We start from the raw sequence: 16,105 nt of genomic DNA, 5'->3' as shown, positions 1-16,105 counted from the left end.
CTCAGCACTGACCCTCCGTCAGTGCAGGGCTCCCTCACCACTGACCTTCCAACAATACAGCGTTCTCCTCAGTTCTGACTCTCCGACAGTGCGCCACTCCCTCAGCACTGACCCTCCGACAGTGCGGCACTCCCTCAGCACTGACCGTCCGACGGTGCGTCGCTCCCTCAGCGCTGACCATCCGACAGTGCGCCGCTCCCTCAGCATTGATCTTCTGACAGGGCGGCGATCCCTCAGCACTGACCCTTCGACAGTGTGGCGCTCCCTCGGCACTGACCCTCTGACAGTGTGACATTCCCTCAGCACTGACCCTCCGACAGTGCGGCGCTTCCTCAGCACTGACCCTCCGACAGTGCGGCGCTTCCTCAGCACTGACTCTCCGACAGTGTGGCGCTCCCTCAGAACTGACCCTCCAACAGTGCGCTGCTCCCTCAGCACTGACCCGCCGACAGTGCGACGCTCCCTCCGCACTGACCTCTGACAGTGCTGCACTCCCTCAGCACTGACCCTCTGACAGGGCGGCGCTCCCTCAGCACTGACCCTCCGACAGTGCAGCACTGCCTCCGCACTGACCCTCCGACAGTGCAGCGCTCCCTCAGCACTGACCCTCCGACTGTGCGGCGCTCCCTCAGCACTGACCCTCCGACTGTGCGGCGCTCCCTCAGCACTGACCCTCCGACTGTGCGGCGCTCCCTCAGCACTGACCCTCCGACAGTGCGGCACTCCCTCAGCACTGACAGAGAGAGAGAACAGTACAGCACAGAACAGGCCCTTCTGCCCTCTATGTTGTGCCGAGCATTGTCCCGAAGCCAAGATCAAGCTATCCCACTCCCTGTCATTCTGGTGTGCTCCATGTGCTTATCCAATAACCGCTTGAAAGTTCCTAAAGTGTCCGACGCCACTATCACAGCAGGCAGTCCATTCCACACCCTAACCACTCTCTGAATAAAGAACCTATCTCGGACATCCCTCCTATATCTCCCACCCTAAACCTTATAGTTATGCCCCCTTGTAACAGCTACATCCACCCGAGGAAATAGTCTCTGAAAGTCCACTCTATCTATCCCCCTCATCATCTTATAAACCTCCATTAAGTCGCCTCTCAACCTCGCTCCAAAGAGAAAAGCCCTAGCTCCCTCAACCTTTCCTCATAAGACCTATCCTGCAAACCAGGCAGCATCCTGGTAAATCTCCTTTGCACCCTTTCCAATGCTTCCACATCCTTCCTATAGTGAGGTGACCAGAACTGCGCACAATACTCCAAGTGTGGTCTCACCAGGGTCATGTATAGTTGCAGCAAATCACCGCAGCTCTCAAGCTCAAGCCCCCTGTTAATAAACACTAACACACTATAAGCTTTCTACACAGCTATAGCCACTTGAGTTGCAACCTTCAGAGATCTGTGGACATGATCCCCAAGATCTCTCTGTTCCTCCACATTCCTGAGAACCCTGCCATTGACTCTGTAATCGCATTGAAATTTTTTCGAACAAAATGAATCACCTCGCACTTATCAGGGTTAAACTCCATCTGCCATTTTTCGGCCCAGCTCTGCTTCCTATCAATGTCTTTTTGCAGCCTACAACAGCCCTCCACCTCATCCACTACTCTACCAATCTTGAAATGAAATGAAATGAAAATCGCTTATTGTCACGAGTAAGGGCAGCACGGTAGCATGGTGGTTAGCATAAATGCTTCACAGCTCCAGGGTCCCAGGTTCGATTCCCGGCTGGGTCACTGTCTGTGTGGAGTCTGCACGTCCTCCCCGTGTGTGCGTGGGTTTCCTCCGGGTGCTCCGGTTTCCTCCCACAGTCCAAAGATGTGCGGGTTAGGTGGATTGGCCATGCTAAATTGCCCGTAGTGTCCTAAAAAGTAAGGTTAAGGGGGGGTTGTTGGGTTAGGGGTATAGGGTGGATACGTGGGTTTGAGTTGGGTGATCATTGCTCGGCACAACATCGAGGGCCGAAGGGCCTGTTCTGTGCTGTACTGTTCTATATTCTATAGGCTTCAATGAAGTTACTGTGAAAAGCCCCTAGTCGCCACATTCCGGCGCCTGTCCGGGGAGGCTGGTACGGGAATTGAACCGTGCTGCTGGCCTGCTTGGTCTGCCTTATAAGCCAGCGATTTAGCCTTGTGAGCTAAACCAGCCCCTCTTGGTGTCATCAGCAAATTTACTGACCCACCGTTCAGCCCCCTCCTCCAAGTCATTGATAAAAATCACAATTAGCAGAGTACCCAGCAGTGATCCCTGTGGTACACCGCTGGTAACTGGTCTCCAGTGTGAAATTTTTCCATCCACCACCACCCTCTGTCTTCTATGTGATAGCCAGTTACTTCTCCAATCAGCCAAATTTCCCTCTATCCCACACCTCCTTACTTTCTGCATGAGCCGACCATGGGGAACCTTATCAAACGCCTTACTAAAATCCATGTATACGACATCAACTGCTCTACCTTCATCTACACACTTTGTTACCTCCTCAAAGAATTTAATCAAATTTGTGAGGCAAGACTTAGAACATAGAACAGTACAGCACAGAACAGGCCCTTCGGCCCTCGATGTTGTGCCGAGCAATGATCACCCTACTCAAACCCACGTATCCACCCTATACCTGTAACCCAACAATCCCCCCATTAACCTTACACTACGGGCAATTTAGCATGGCCAATCCACCTAACCCGCACATCTTTGGACTGTGGGAGGAAACCGGAGCACCCGGGGGAAACCCACGCACACACGGGGAGGACGTGCAGACTCCACACAGACAGTGACCCAACCGGGAATCGAACCTGGGACCCTGGAGCTGTGAAGCATTTATGCTAACCACCATGCTACCGTGCAGCCCATTTTAGCACTGACCCTCTTAACACTTAACCTTCACGAATCCGTGTTGACTATCCCGGATTAAGCTGCAACTTTCCAAATGGTCATAAATCCTATCCTTCAGGACCTTTTCCATTAACTTACCGACCACCGAAGTAAGACTAACTGGCCTATAATTACCAGGGTCAATCCTATTCCCTTTCTTGAACAGAGGAACAAAATTCGCCACTCTCCAGTCCTCTGGCACTATCCCCGTGGACAGTGAGGACCCAAAGATCAAAGCCAAAGGCTCTGCAATCTCATCCCTTGCCTCCCAAAGAATCCATGGATATATCCCATCTGGCCCAGGGGACTTGTCGACCCTAAGGTTTTTCAAAATTGCTCATACATCCTTCCTCAGAACATCTACATCCTCCAGCATTCCCACCTGTATCACGCTCTCATCCTCAAAAACATGGCCCCTCTCCTTGGTGAACACGAAAGAAAAGTATTCATTCAACGCCTCTCCTATTTCTTCTGACTCCATGCACAAGTTCCCACTACTGTCCTTGACCGGCCCTATCCTCACCCTGGTCATTCTTTTATTTCTCACATAAGAGTAAAAAGCCTTGGGATTTTCCTTGATCCGACCCAGCAAGGACTTCTAGCTCTCCTAAGCCCTTTTTTTTTAGCTCATTCCTTGCTACCTTGTAACCCTCGAGCGACCCAACTGAACCTTGTTTTCTCATCCTTACATACTCTTCCTTCTTCCTCTTGACAAGACATTCAACCTCTTTTGTGAACCATGGTTCCCTCACACGGCCATTTCCTCCCTGCCTGATGGGGACATACCTATCAAGGACACGCAGTATTTGTTCCTTGAACAAGCTCCACTTTTCATTTGTGCCTTTCTCTGACAGTTTCTGTTCCTATCTTATGCTCCCTAATTCTTGCCTAATCGCATCATAATTACCCCTCCCCAATTATAAACCTTGACTTGCCGTATGGCCCTATCCCTCTCCATTGCAATAGTGAAAGACACAGAATTGTGGTCACTATCTCCAAAGTGCTCTCCCACAAACAAATCTAACACTTGGCCTGGTTCGTTACCCAGTATCAAATCCAGTGTGGCCCCCCTCTTGTCGGCCTATCCACATATTGTGTCAGGAAACCCTCCTGCACACACTGTACAAAAACTGCCCCATCCGAACTGTTCGACCTATAGAGGTTCCAATCAATATTTGGAAAGTTAAAGTCACCCATGACAACAACCCTGACCTCCACACCTATCCATAATCTATTTTGCAATTTCTTCCTCCACATCCCTATTACTATTTGGGGGCTATAGAAAACTCCTAACAACGTGACCGCTCCTTTCATATTTCTAACTTCAGCCCACATTACCTCAGTAGGCAGATCGCCTTTTAACTGCCTTTCTGCAGCCATTAAACTATCCTTGATTAACAATGCAATTCCTCCACCTCTTTTACCATCTTCCCTACTCTTACTGAAACATCTTTACCCCGGAACTTCCAACAACCATTCCTGTCCCTGTTCTAACCATGTCTCCGTAATGGCCATAATATCGTAGTCCCAAGTACCAATCCACGCTCCAAGTTCACCTACCTTATTCCAGATGCTCCTTGCATTGAAGTAGACACACTTCAACCCACCTTTCTGTCTGCCGGTACACTCCTGTGACCTTGATACCCTCCTCAGTACCTCACTACTCTCAACACTGGCTTCTGGACTACAGCTCGTTTTCCCATTCCCTGACAAATTAGTTTAAACCCCCCCGAAGAGCCGCAGCAAATTTCCCTCCCAGGATATTGGTGCCCCTCTGGTTCAGGTGCAAACAGTCCTGTCTGTACAGGTCCCACCTTCCCCAGAATGTGCTCCAATTATCCACGAACCCTCCAACAGTGCGGCGCTCCGTCTGCACTGACCCTTTGACAGTGCGGCGCTCCCTCAGCACTGACCCTCCGACGGAGCGGCGCTCCCTCAGCACTGACCCTCCGACGGAGCGGCGTTCCCTCAGCACTGACTCTCCGACGGAGCGGCGTTCCCTCAGCACTGACTCTCCGACGGAGCGGCGCTCCCTCAGCACTGACCCTCCGACAGAGCGGCGCTCCCTCAGCACTGACCCTCCGACAGTTCGGCGCTCCCTCAGCACTGACCCTCTGACAGTGCGGCACTCCCTCAGCACTGACCCTCCGACAGTGCGGCGCTACCTCAGCACTGACTCTCCGACGGAGTGGCGCTCCCTCAGCACTGACCCTCCGACGGAGCGGCGTTCCCTCAGCACTGATTCTCCGACGGAGCGGAGTTCCCTCAGCACCGATTCTCCGACGGAGCGGCGCTCTCTCAGCACTGACCCTCCGACAGTGCGGCACTCCCTCAGTACTGACCCTCTGACAGTGCGGCACTCCCTCAGCACTGACCCCCCGACAGTGTGGCGCTCCCTCAGCACTGATCCTCCGACAGAGCGGCGCTCCCTCAGCACTGACCCTCCGACAGAGCGGCGCTCCCTCAGCACTGACCCTCTGACAGTGCGGCGCTCCCTCAGCACTGACCCTCTGACAGTGCGGCACTCCCTCAGCACTGACCCTCCGAAAGAGCAGCGCTCCCTCAGCACTGACCCTCCGACAGTGCGGCGCTCCCTCAGCACTGACCTTCCGACAGAGCGGCGCTCCCTCAGCACTGACCCTCCGACAGTGCGGCGCTCCCTCAGCACTGACCCTCCGACGGAGCGGCGCTCCCTCAGCACTGACCCTCCGACGGAGCGGCGCTCCCTCAGCACTGACCCTCCGACGGAGCGGCGCTCCCTCAGCACTGACCCTCCGACGGAGCGGCGCTCCCTCAGCACTGACCCTCCGACAGTGCGGAGCTCCCTCAGCACTGACCCTCCGACAGAGCGGCGCTCCCTCAGCACTGACCCTCCGACGGAGCGGCGCTCCCTCAGCACTGACCCTCCGACAGTGCGGCGCTCCCTCAGCACTGACCCTCCGACAGAGCGGCTCTCCTTCAGCACTGACCCTCCGACAGTTCGGCGCTCCCTCAGCACTGACCCTCCGACAGAGCGGCTCTCCTTCAGCACTGACCCTCCGACAGTTCGGCGCTCCCTCAGCACTGACCCTCCGACAGTGCGGCGCTCCCTCAGCACTGACCCTCCGACAGAGCGGCTGTCTCATACTAAAGCCTGTTTTTTTTCTTCCCCTTTGTCTCCTCCCCCACCCACACGCCTGTCTGATTGCAGCGGGGTGGAGGCAGTTCCCAGAAGACGTACCCCCAGGTTTCGCTGATCGTGCTTCGATGTGCTTGCTTTCAGAGGCTCGGGAATGTGTGAACTGCGGGGCTACGGCCACCCCGCTGTGGCGAAGGGACGGAACCGGGCACTACCTCTGCAACGCCTGTGGCCTCTATCACAAAATGAATGGTCAAAACAGACCCCTCATACGGCCGAAGAAACGACTGGTGGGTATCCATGCATGCGCTCGACGGGCTGAAAGTCCAAAAGTCAAAAAAAAAAGTCAAAAGTCAAAAATCAAAAAGGGCGACAGTACAAGGTGCAGTGACTGAGGGGAGCTCAGTGAATAGGCCCAGTAATACTAAAAGGAATAAATCGGGAAATAAAAACATGAATGGAAAGCGACGCGGCAGGTTGTTACATGCGTGTCGCGTCTTTTCGTCCGACGTCACTTCGTCCAACGACACTTCGTCCACGTCTTTTGGTCCAACGTCTTTTTGTCCGCTCGTCTTTTGGTCCAACGTCACTTCGTCCAATTAACCAATTACAAATTAGCTCCGTATAAAACCATTTAATTGATAAAATTCAAGTACAATACAGCAAGTGAATTTAATTGCTAAAATGCAAGTAATTGATAAAATGCAAGTAAAATGCAAGTTGCAAAATGCAGTTTAAAAATCTAAAAATGCAGTTAAAAAATCTAAAATTAATTGATAAAATGCAAGTAAAATGCAAGTTGAAAAATGCAGTTTAAAAATCTAAAAATGCAGTTAAAAAATCTAAAAGTTTACTAATTACTTAAAATTCCCGAAATTACTTAAAATTGATGTAAATTCTAAGCAACATTCCTCAAGAAATCAATTTTTGTTGTAGAATCATATTCAACGACCAATCTTTTGATGCGTTCAGTTATTTTCTTATATCGCGTACATGAAGTCGACTGATCTCCCTGAAGAATTTGAGCCTTTTTGCCTATTATTAACCCTTCCTCTTCCTTCAGAGTTTTGATTAAATTCCAGATATTCAAATGAGCTCCACCTGCCGAACGCTTCTTTTCTCACATCTCCAGTATTCTTTTCCTAGGTTTGGACTGCTCGAATGAAAATCGTAGATATAGTTATTTCCATCAGCTACTTTCCGTTTACTCTTCGTTGACACAATGAACTTTGCCATTTCGGGATGGGCGAATTAAGAAAGAGAACGATAATATCTATCCTTTAACGAGGCTCGTTAAAGGAAAGAGAACGATAATAACTATCCTTTAACGAGGCTCGTTAAAGGAAAGAGACCGGTAATAAAAATCCTTTATTGCATATTATACCTTGCTATGTGCATTAGAGAAGATTTCTATTTACAAAAAGTTAATGTGGGGAGTGGAGTGGAGTGGAGTGCTACAAGTTACAAAAAGACAAGTTACAAAAAGTCTTTGACAAAAAAAAATCATCCGACAAAAAAACGTAACAAGCCACAAAAAGTCTTTGACGAAAGAAATCATCGGACAAAAAGACGTTGGACCAAAAGACGAGCGGACAAAAAGACGTTGGACCAAAAGACGTGGACGAAGTGTCGTTGGACGAAATGACGTCGGACGAAAAGACATAGCACCTGTTACATGAAGATATTAGGGGTTGGTTTAGCACACTCTGCTAAATCGCTGGCTTTTAAAGCAGGCCAGCAGCACGGTTCGATTCCCATACCAGCCTCCCTGGACAGGCGCCGGAATGTGGCGACGAGGGGCTTTTCACAGTAACTTTGTTGAAGCCTACTCGTGACAATAAGCAATTTTCATTTTTTCATTTCAAGATATGGGTACAACGAGAAGGAAAATTAGGAGAAAAGTGGAGGAAAAATAACTTGGGAGATGTTATTAATAAAGATTCAAAACAGAGATATAAGAGCCAACACTTTACCTGAATGCTCGTAGTATTCAGAATATGGTAAATGAGTTGATGGCGCAAATCATCATGAATGACTATGATTTAGTGGCCATTACTGAAACATGGTTAAAGGATGGTCACGACTGGGAGATAAATATCCAAGGGTATCAAACTATTTGGAAGGACAGAGTGGATGGCAAGGGAGGTGGTGTAGCTCTGTTATTTAAGGATGACATCTGGGGCAGTAGTAAGGGATGACATCGGTGCTATGGAGGATAAGGTTGAATCCATTTGGGTGGAAATTAGGAAAAGTAAGGCGAAAAAGTCACTGATAGGAGTAGTCTATAGGCCACCAAATAGTAGCATTATGGTGGGACAGGCAATAAAGAAAGAAATAACCGATGCATGTAGAAATGGTACAGCAGTTATCATGGGGGATTTTAATCTACATGTCGATTGGTTTAACCAGGTCAGTCAAGACAGCCTTGAGGAGGAGTTTATAGAATGTATCCGCGATAGTTTCCTGAGCAATATGTAATGGAAGCTACAAGGGAACAAGCGGTCCTAGATCTGGCCCTGTGTAATGAGACAGGATTGATTAATGATCTCATAGTTTGGGATCCTCTCGGAAGGAGCGATCACAATATGGTGGAATTTAAAATACAGATGGCGGGTGAGAAGGGAAAATCAAACACTAGTGTTTTGTGCTTAAACATAGGGGATTACAATGGGATGAGAGAAGAGCTGGCTAAGGTAGACTGGGAGCAAAGACTTTATGGTGAAACAGTTGAGGAACATTGGAGAACCTTCCAAGTGATTTTTCACAGTGTGCAGCAAAGGTTTATACCAACAAAAAGGAAGGACGATAGAAAGAGGGAAAATCGACCATGGATATCTAAAGAAATAAGGGAGAGTATCAAATTGAAGGAAGAAGCATACAAAGTGGCAAAGATTAGTGGGAGATTAGCGGACTGGCAAATCTTTAGGGGGCAACAGAAAGCTACTAAATAAAGAAGAGTAAAATAGATTATGAGAGTAAACTTGCTCAGAATATAAAAACAGATAGTAAAAATTTTGTACAAATATATAAAACAAAAAAGAGTGGCTAAGATAAATATTGGTCCTTTAGAGGATGAGAAGGGAGATTTAATAATGGGAGATGAGGAAATGGCTGAGGAACTGAACAGGTTTTTTAGTCGGTCTTCACAGTGGAAGACACAGATATCATGCCAGCGACTGATAGAAATGAGGCGAGGACCTGGAGGTGATTGTTATCACTAAGGAGGTAGTGACGGGCAAGCTAATGGGGCTAAAGGTAGACAAGTCTCCTGGCCCTGATGGAATGCATCCCAGGGTACTAAAAGAGATGGCTAGGGAAATTACAAATGCACAAGCGATAATTTACCAAAATTCACTAGTCTCTCGGGTGGGCCCGGTGGATTGGAAATGAGCAAACGTGACGCCACTGTTTAAAAAAGGAGGTCGGCAGAAAGCGGGTAATTATAGGCCAGTGAGCTTAACTTCGGTAGTAGGGAAGATGCTGGAATCTATCATCAAGGAAGAAATTGCGAGGCATCTGGATGGAAATTGTCCTATTGGGCTGACGCAGCATGGGTTTCATAAAGGGCAGGTCGTGCCTAACTAATTTAGTGGAATTTTTTGAGGACATTACCAGTGCAGTAGATAACGGGGAGCCAATGGATGTGGTATATCTGGATTTCCAGAGAGCTTTTGACAAGGTGCCACACAAAAGGTTGCTGCATAAGATAAAGATGCATGGCATTAAGGGTAAAGTAGTAGCATGGATAGAGGATTGGTTAATTAATAGAAAGCATAGAGTGGGGATTAATGGGTGTTTCTCTGGTTGGCAATCAGTAGCTAGTGGTGTCCCTCAGGGATCAGTGTTGGGCCCACAATTGTTCACAATTTACATAGATGATTTGGAGTTGGGGACCAAGGGCAATGTGTCCAAGTTTACAGACGACACTAAGATGATTGGGCAGCACGGTAGCTCAAGTGGATAGCACTGTGGCTTCACAGCGCCAGGGTCCCAGGTTCGATTCCCCACTGGGTCTCTGTGTGGAGGCTGCACGTTCTCCCCGTGTCTGCATGGGTTTCCTCCGGGTGCTCCGGTTTCCTCCCACAGTCCAAAGACGTGCCAGGATTGGCCATGCCAAAATTGCCCTTAGTGTCCAAAAAGGTTTGGAGGGGTTATTGGGTTATGGGGATAGGGTGGAAGTGAGGGCTTAAGTGGGTCGGTGCAGACTCGATGGGCCGAATAGCCTCCTTCTGCACTGTATGTTCTATGTAAAGCAAAAAGTGCCGAGGATACCGGAAGTCTGCAGAGGTATTTGGATAAATAGAACATAGAACAGTACAGCACAGAACAGGCCCTTCGGCCCTCGATGTTGTGCCGAGCAATGATCACCCTACTCAAACCTACCTATCCACCCTATACCCGTAACCCAACAACCCCCCCTTAACCTTACTTTTTAGGACACTACGGGCAATTTAGCATGGCCAATCCACCTAACCCGCACATGGACTAAGTTAAGTGAATGGGCTAGGGTCTGGCAGATGAAATGAAAATGAAAATCGCTTATTGTCACGAGTAGGCTTCAAATGAAGTTACTGTGAAAAGCCCCTAGTCGCCACATTCCGGCGCCTGTTTGGGGAGGCTGTTACGGGAATCGAACCGTGCTGCTGGCCTGCTTGGTCTGCTTTCAAAGCCAGCGATTTAGCCCAGTGTGCTAAACAGCCCCTAGTGGAATACAATGTTGACAAATGTGAGGTTATCCATTTTGGTAGGAATAAAAGCAAAAGGGATTATTATTTAAATGATAAAATATTAAAACATGCTGCTGTGCAGAGAGACCTGGGTGTGCTCGTGCATGAGTCGCAAAAAGTTGGTTTACAGGTGCAACGGGTGATTAAGAAGGCAAATGGAGTTTTGTCCTTCATTGCTAGAGGGATGGAGTTTAAGACTAGGGAGGTTATGTTGCAATTGTATAAAGTGTTAGTGAGGTGTATTGTGTTCAGTTTTGGTCTCCTTACCTGGTACTGGCACTGGAGGGTGTGCAGAGGAGATTCACTAGGTTAATCTCAGAGCTGAAGGGGTTGGATTAAGAGGAGAGGTTGAGTAGACTGGGACTGTTCTCGTTGGAATTTAGAAGGATGTGGGGGGATCTTATAGAAATATATAAAATTATGAAGGGAATAGATATATGCAGGTTGTTTCCACTGGCGGGTGAAAGCAGAACTAAGGGGCATAGCCTCAAAATAAGGGGAAGTAGATTTCGGACTGAGTTTAGGAGGAACTTCTTCACCCAAAGGGTTATGAATCTATGGAATTCCTTGCCCAGTGAAGCAGTTGAGGCTCCTTAATTGTTTTTAAGATAAAGATAGATAGTTTTTTGGAGAATAAAGGGAATAAAAAGAATAAATCACCCAGTTATGGTGTTCGGGTGGGAAAGTGGAGCTGAGTCCACAAAAGATCAGCTATGATCTCATTGAATGGCGGAGCGGGCTCGAGGGGCCAGATGGCCTACTCCTGCTCCTAGTTCTTATGTTCTGAAGGCCTCTGTCTGTGCCTCCATGTCTCCTTTCAATCAGGGTGGTGGTGTAACTCTACCCCACAGCACAGCTCCGGAGCTGATGGCCGCTTGGCCCATCCACTGCCACCTGCAAGCCCATCCGAAGGACCTCTCCAATTGGACCAACTCTCCTCTTCTGACCCGGCCACCCCGCCGCCCCTCGATTTCCCCTTTCCTCCCCAAGTACCCAGTCCAGGGGAATGCACAAGTTCTAAAATCTCCTGCAGGGCAGCACAGTGGCGCAGTGGTGCCCAGATCCCAGGTTCGATCCCGGCTCTGGGTCACTGTCCGTGTGGGGTTTGCACATTCTCCCCGTGTTTGTGTGGGTTTCGCCCCTACAACCCAAAGATGTGCAGGTTAACTGGATTGGGCACGCTCAATTGCCCCTTAATTGGGAAAAATTAATTGGGTACTCTAAATTTTAAAAAACAAATCTCTTGGTGCCCGATGTCTTAAAAGCCAAGTCGTCTCAGTACCGAGTCTCGGGCGCGAGCAAACGCTGTCTCCTCGTCTGCTCCTTCAAAACCGCCCCCCTTCCACACACCCTCACCGTTGTGGATGCCCGGGTTAAATTGTCGCTGGCACACGCCCGACTTCTGTTGCTCAATCTCTGACCACCCCCCTTGAACCGAGGGTCTCGCTCTGAGCATATCTCCGAGGGGGGCGGTTAAGAGGTGTGTGCGTGTGTGCGTACGCTTTCCAGCTCGGAAGGGGACATCAGTGAACCCTAACTGTAGATGGTATGCCGTTAAGTTAAAGTTCTAACCAGCTGTCGCACCGGTCCCCTGACATTCCCACCCTCTGTCCCTGATCTGGAGCCTCACCAGCAATAAAAGAGCTACTCGGGTGTGGTTGTGGAGTTGGGGGCCGGGGGGGGGGGGGGGGGGGGGGGTGGGGGGGGGGGGGGGGGGGGGTGGGGGGGGGGGGGGGGGGGGGGGGGGGGGGGGGGGGGGGGGGGGGGGGGGGGGCGCTGCAAGTGGGGGGGAATTGGAGGAGTAAAGCTCGTTCAACATCTGCTTTCTTTTTCTCCCTCTTTCTCCACCCCACCGCCCTCGATCAGATCGTCAGCAAGAGAGCAGGCACGCAGTGCGCCAACTGCCTGACCAGCACCACCACACTGTGGCGACGCAACATCAATGGAGACCCCGTCTGCAACGCCTGTGGGCTGTACTACAAGCTGCACAACGTAAGTATGAGCCTCTCGTGCACCATGCCTGCCTGTCGATCACCTCGCTCCCTCTACACTGTCCCCGTCAAACACTCCCAGGACAGATACAGCACGGGGTTAGATACAGAGTAAAGCTCCCTCTACACTGTCCCCGTCAAACACTCCCAGGACAGATACAGCACGGGGTTAGATACAGAGTAAAGCTCCCTCTACACTGTCCCCATCAAACACTCCCAGGACAGATACAGCACGGGGTTAGATACAGAGTAAAGCTCCCTCTACACTGTCCCTGTCAAACACTCCCAGGACAGATACAGCACGGGGTTAGATACAGAGTAAAGCTCCCTCTACACTGTCCCCATCAAACACTCCCAGGACAGGTACAGCACGGGGTTAGATACAGAGTAAAGCTCCCTCTACACTGTCCCCATCAAACACTCCCAGGACAAGTACAGTACGGGGTTAGATACAGAGTAAAGCTCCCTCTAAACTGTCCCCATCAAACACTCCCAGGACAAGTACAGTACGAGGTTAGATACAGAGTAAAGCTCCCTCTACACTGTCCCCATCAAACACTCCCAGGACAGGTACAGCATGGGGTTAGATGCAGAGTAAAGCTCCCTCTACACTGTCCCCATCAAACACTCCAGGACAGGTACAGCACGAGGTTAGATACAGAGTAAAGCTCCCTCTACACTGACCCCATCAAACACTCCCAGGACAGGTACAGCACAGGGTTAGATACAGAGTAAAGCTCCCTCTACACTGTCCCCGTCAAACACTCCCAGGACAGGTACAGCACAGGGTTAGATACAGAGTAAAGCTCCCTCTACACTGTCCCCATCAAACACTCCCTGGACAGGTACAGCACGGGGTTAGATACAGGGTAAAGCTCCCTCTACACTCTCCCCATCAAACACTCCCAGGACAGGTACAGCACGGGGTTAGATACAGGGTAAAGCTGCCTCTACACTGTCCCCATCAAACACTCCCAGGACAGGTACAGCACGGGGTTAGATACAGAGTAAAGCTCCCTCTACTCTGTCCCCATCAAACACTCCCAGGACAGGTACAGCACGGGGTTAGATACAGAGTAAAGCTCCCTCTACTCTGTCCCCATCAAACACTCCCAGGACAGGTACAGCACGGGGTTAGATACAGAGTAAAGCTCCCTCTACTCTGTCCCCATCAAACACTGCCAGGGCCAGTTGGGGAGAGAGTGAAGCTGTAATTCTGCTCCTCTCAGTTGGCTCCAATGATGATCCTCTTTCTTTCCCTTGCAGGTGAACCGACCTATGACGATGAAGAAAGAAGGCATTCAGACTCGGAACCGGAAAGTCTCCAACAAGTCGAAGAAGGTGAAGAAAGCCCAGGAACACTTTGGCGAGCTGGTGAAGGACCTCGCCGAGGAGGGGCCTCCCTTTGCCCTTAGCTCTGCCACCTTCCAGGGCCACATGACCTCTGTGGGTCACATGGTGCCCTACGGCAATGGTCCCCACCTGCTAGCCACGCCCACCGCCCTGCACCCACCGCCGGTCATGACCTACAGCCACCACCCGGGCACCAGCATTGTGTCAGCCCTCAGCTGAGGGCCCCGTGTCGAGGGCAAGGGCGGCCTCCAAGTATTGACGCAAGGCAAAACTCGCCGTCTCTACTCGAAACAAACCCACACGATGGCGAAGGCGGCGGATACGGAACTTCTACGTCAGAATTCAACCTGTGGCATTCCTTCTATCCCGGCTCTCTCCTGGATTCCATGCCCACGCCAGCTCCATACAAAGATTCAACATACATACACGTATATGTATTTTTCTCTCAAACTTATCAATTAATGGCTTTATACCTTTCTAATGCTTGCTCAATGGACCAACTTGTCACAACGTGTTCAAGAACTAAAGCAGAAATTGGACCTCTCGTCGGAGGAGAAGGATATTCGTTTTTTCTTTACAAAACAAAACAAAATTCTGTCGCACTTGGCGACGCTGTGAAAATGGAACCTGCCCTTTGACCTTGTTCATCTCCGTCTCATCACCAGAGGTGCCTTCTGGTCGCCATTTTGCCATCACCGACCCCCACCCCACAACCGGTGCGTTCCCCACTGCAACGTCTCGACCGTTTCCCCCGCCAATCGGCAGCGCTTCCTCCCGCAGCGCAAGGCCTTGGCTGCCTCTGAAGTTTGGTACTCTTCGTGTCGGACCTGATGAGTGCGAGAGGTGAAGATTTGACGGGTGTGTCTTCTTTGTTGTCGTTTTGCTTTCCATCCCACTGGCCCCCGTCTAAACAAAGAGCACAGCCAGGAATTGCGTTTTGGAAGAATGGGTGGAGAATGTGCCCTTGCCTCCCTGCTGGGGTTTCACCTCCTGGGTTTCATTGGGTGACTTTGCAACCGATGGCAGGGGTGATTTCCTCTGCTTAGCTCCCAGTGGCTGAATGGGAATAACGTGCGACATTTTGTACCTCGGTCAGCCCTCACCAGAATACATGGATCAGGAACACGGGGAGGCCATTTGGCCCCTCGAGTCCTGCTCGCCCATGCAATAAGATTGTGCCTGATCTGATTGGGGTCTCAACTACACTTTGCTGTCTGTCTCTCCCCCTTCCCCCCCCCATAACCCTCGGCCCCCTCGTCGATCAGAAATCTGTCTAACTCGGCCTTGAATATATTCAGAGAGCCGGAGCCCCCACCGCTGTCTGGGAGAGAATCTGCTCCCATCGCCTCTTTCAGACAGCACCTTCCATATCGCAACCCGCTACGTTTCAAAAAACTGAGGTTCCCCGCATCCCCTGTTCCCCCCCCCCCCCCCCCCCCCCCCCCCCCCACCCCTCGCTGCCCTCGAGCCAAACGAAGAAGAGGCGAGGACAAGGAGTTTGAAGAGGTTGGGGGTGGAGTGGGGGAGCTCACCCTCGAAAGAAAGGCCGCAGGGCCGGTTTTCAGAGTGTCCCCCCCCCTCCATCGCTCCTGGGTGCCCCCCCCCCCCCCCCCCCCTTTCAGGGTGCCCCCCTCCAGGGTGGTTTACCCCCCTCCACAGCTCCTGGGTGGTTCCCACCCCCCCTCCACCGCTCCTGGGTGGTGTCCCCCCCCCCCCCCCCCCCCCCCTCCACTGCTCCTGGGTTGTTTCTCCTCCCCCCCCCCCCCTTCCACTGCTCCTGGGTGGTTTCTCTCTCCCCCCCCCCCCCTCCACCGCTCCTGGGTGCCCCCCCCAAACCGCTCCTGTGTGGCTCCCCCCCTCCACAGCTCCTGGGTGGTTTCTCCCCCTCCTCCACTGCTCCTGGGTGGTTTCTTCCCCCCCCTCCACAGCTCCTGGGTGGTTCTCTCCCCCCCCCCCCCTCCTCCACTGCTCCTGGGTGGTTTCCCCCCCTTTCCACTGCTCCTGGGTGGTTTCCCCCCTCCCCTCCACAGCTCCTGGGTGCCCCCCC

General features: G+C 51.2%; 1 protein-coding gene across 4 annotated transcripts in view; it reads left to right on the top strand.

Moving 5' to 3' along the window:
• LOC119955591 (GATA-binding factor 2-like) overlaps positions 1-15,475 on the top strand; it is a 58,245-nt gene extending 42,770 nt beyond the window's left edge. For 3 of the 4 annotated variants that reach the window (XM_038781941.1, XM_038781940.1, XM_038781942.1), the window contains exons 4-6: positions 6,060-6,277; positions 12,581-12,706; positions 13,972-15,475. In XM_038781941.1, the coding sequence (XP_038637869.1) occupies positions 6,060-6,277; positions 12,581-12,706; positions 13,972-14,277 (650 nt within the window). In that variant the 3' untranslated portion in view covers positions 14,278-15,475. The remainder of the gene's footprint in view (positions 1-6,059; positions 6,278-12,580; positions 12,707-13,971) is intronic. The other variant, XM_038781943.1, reaches the window with a different exon arrangement.
• The last annotated feature ends 630 nt before the right edge of the window (positions 15,476-16,105 follow it).

Source organism: Scyliorhinus canicula, chromosome 21 (assembly GCF_902713615.1).
Source record: "Scyliorhinus canicula chromosome 21, sScyCan1.1, whole genome shotgun sequence".
NCBI lineage: Eukaryota > Metazoa > Chordata > Chondrichthyes > Carcharhiniformes > Scyliorhinidae > Scyliorhinus > Scyliorhinus canicula.
The sequence above is the reverse complement of the archived record's forward strand: the minus strand, read 5'-3'. Positions and strand labels throughout refer to the sequence as shown.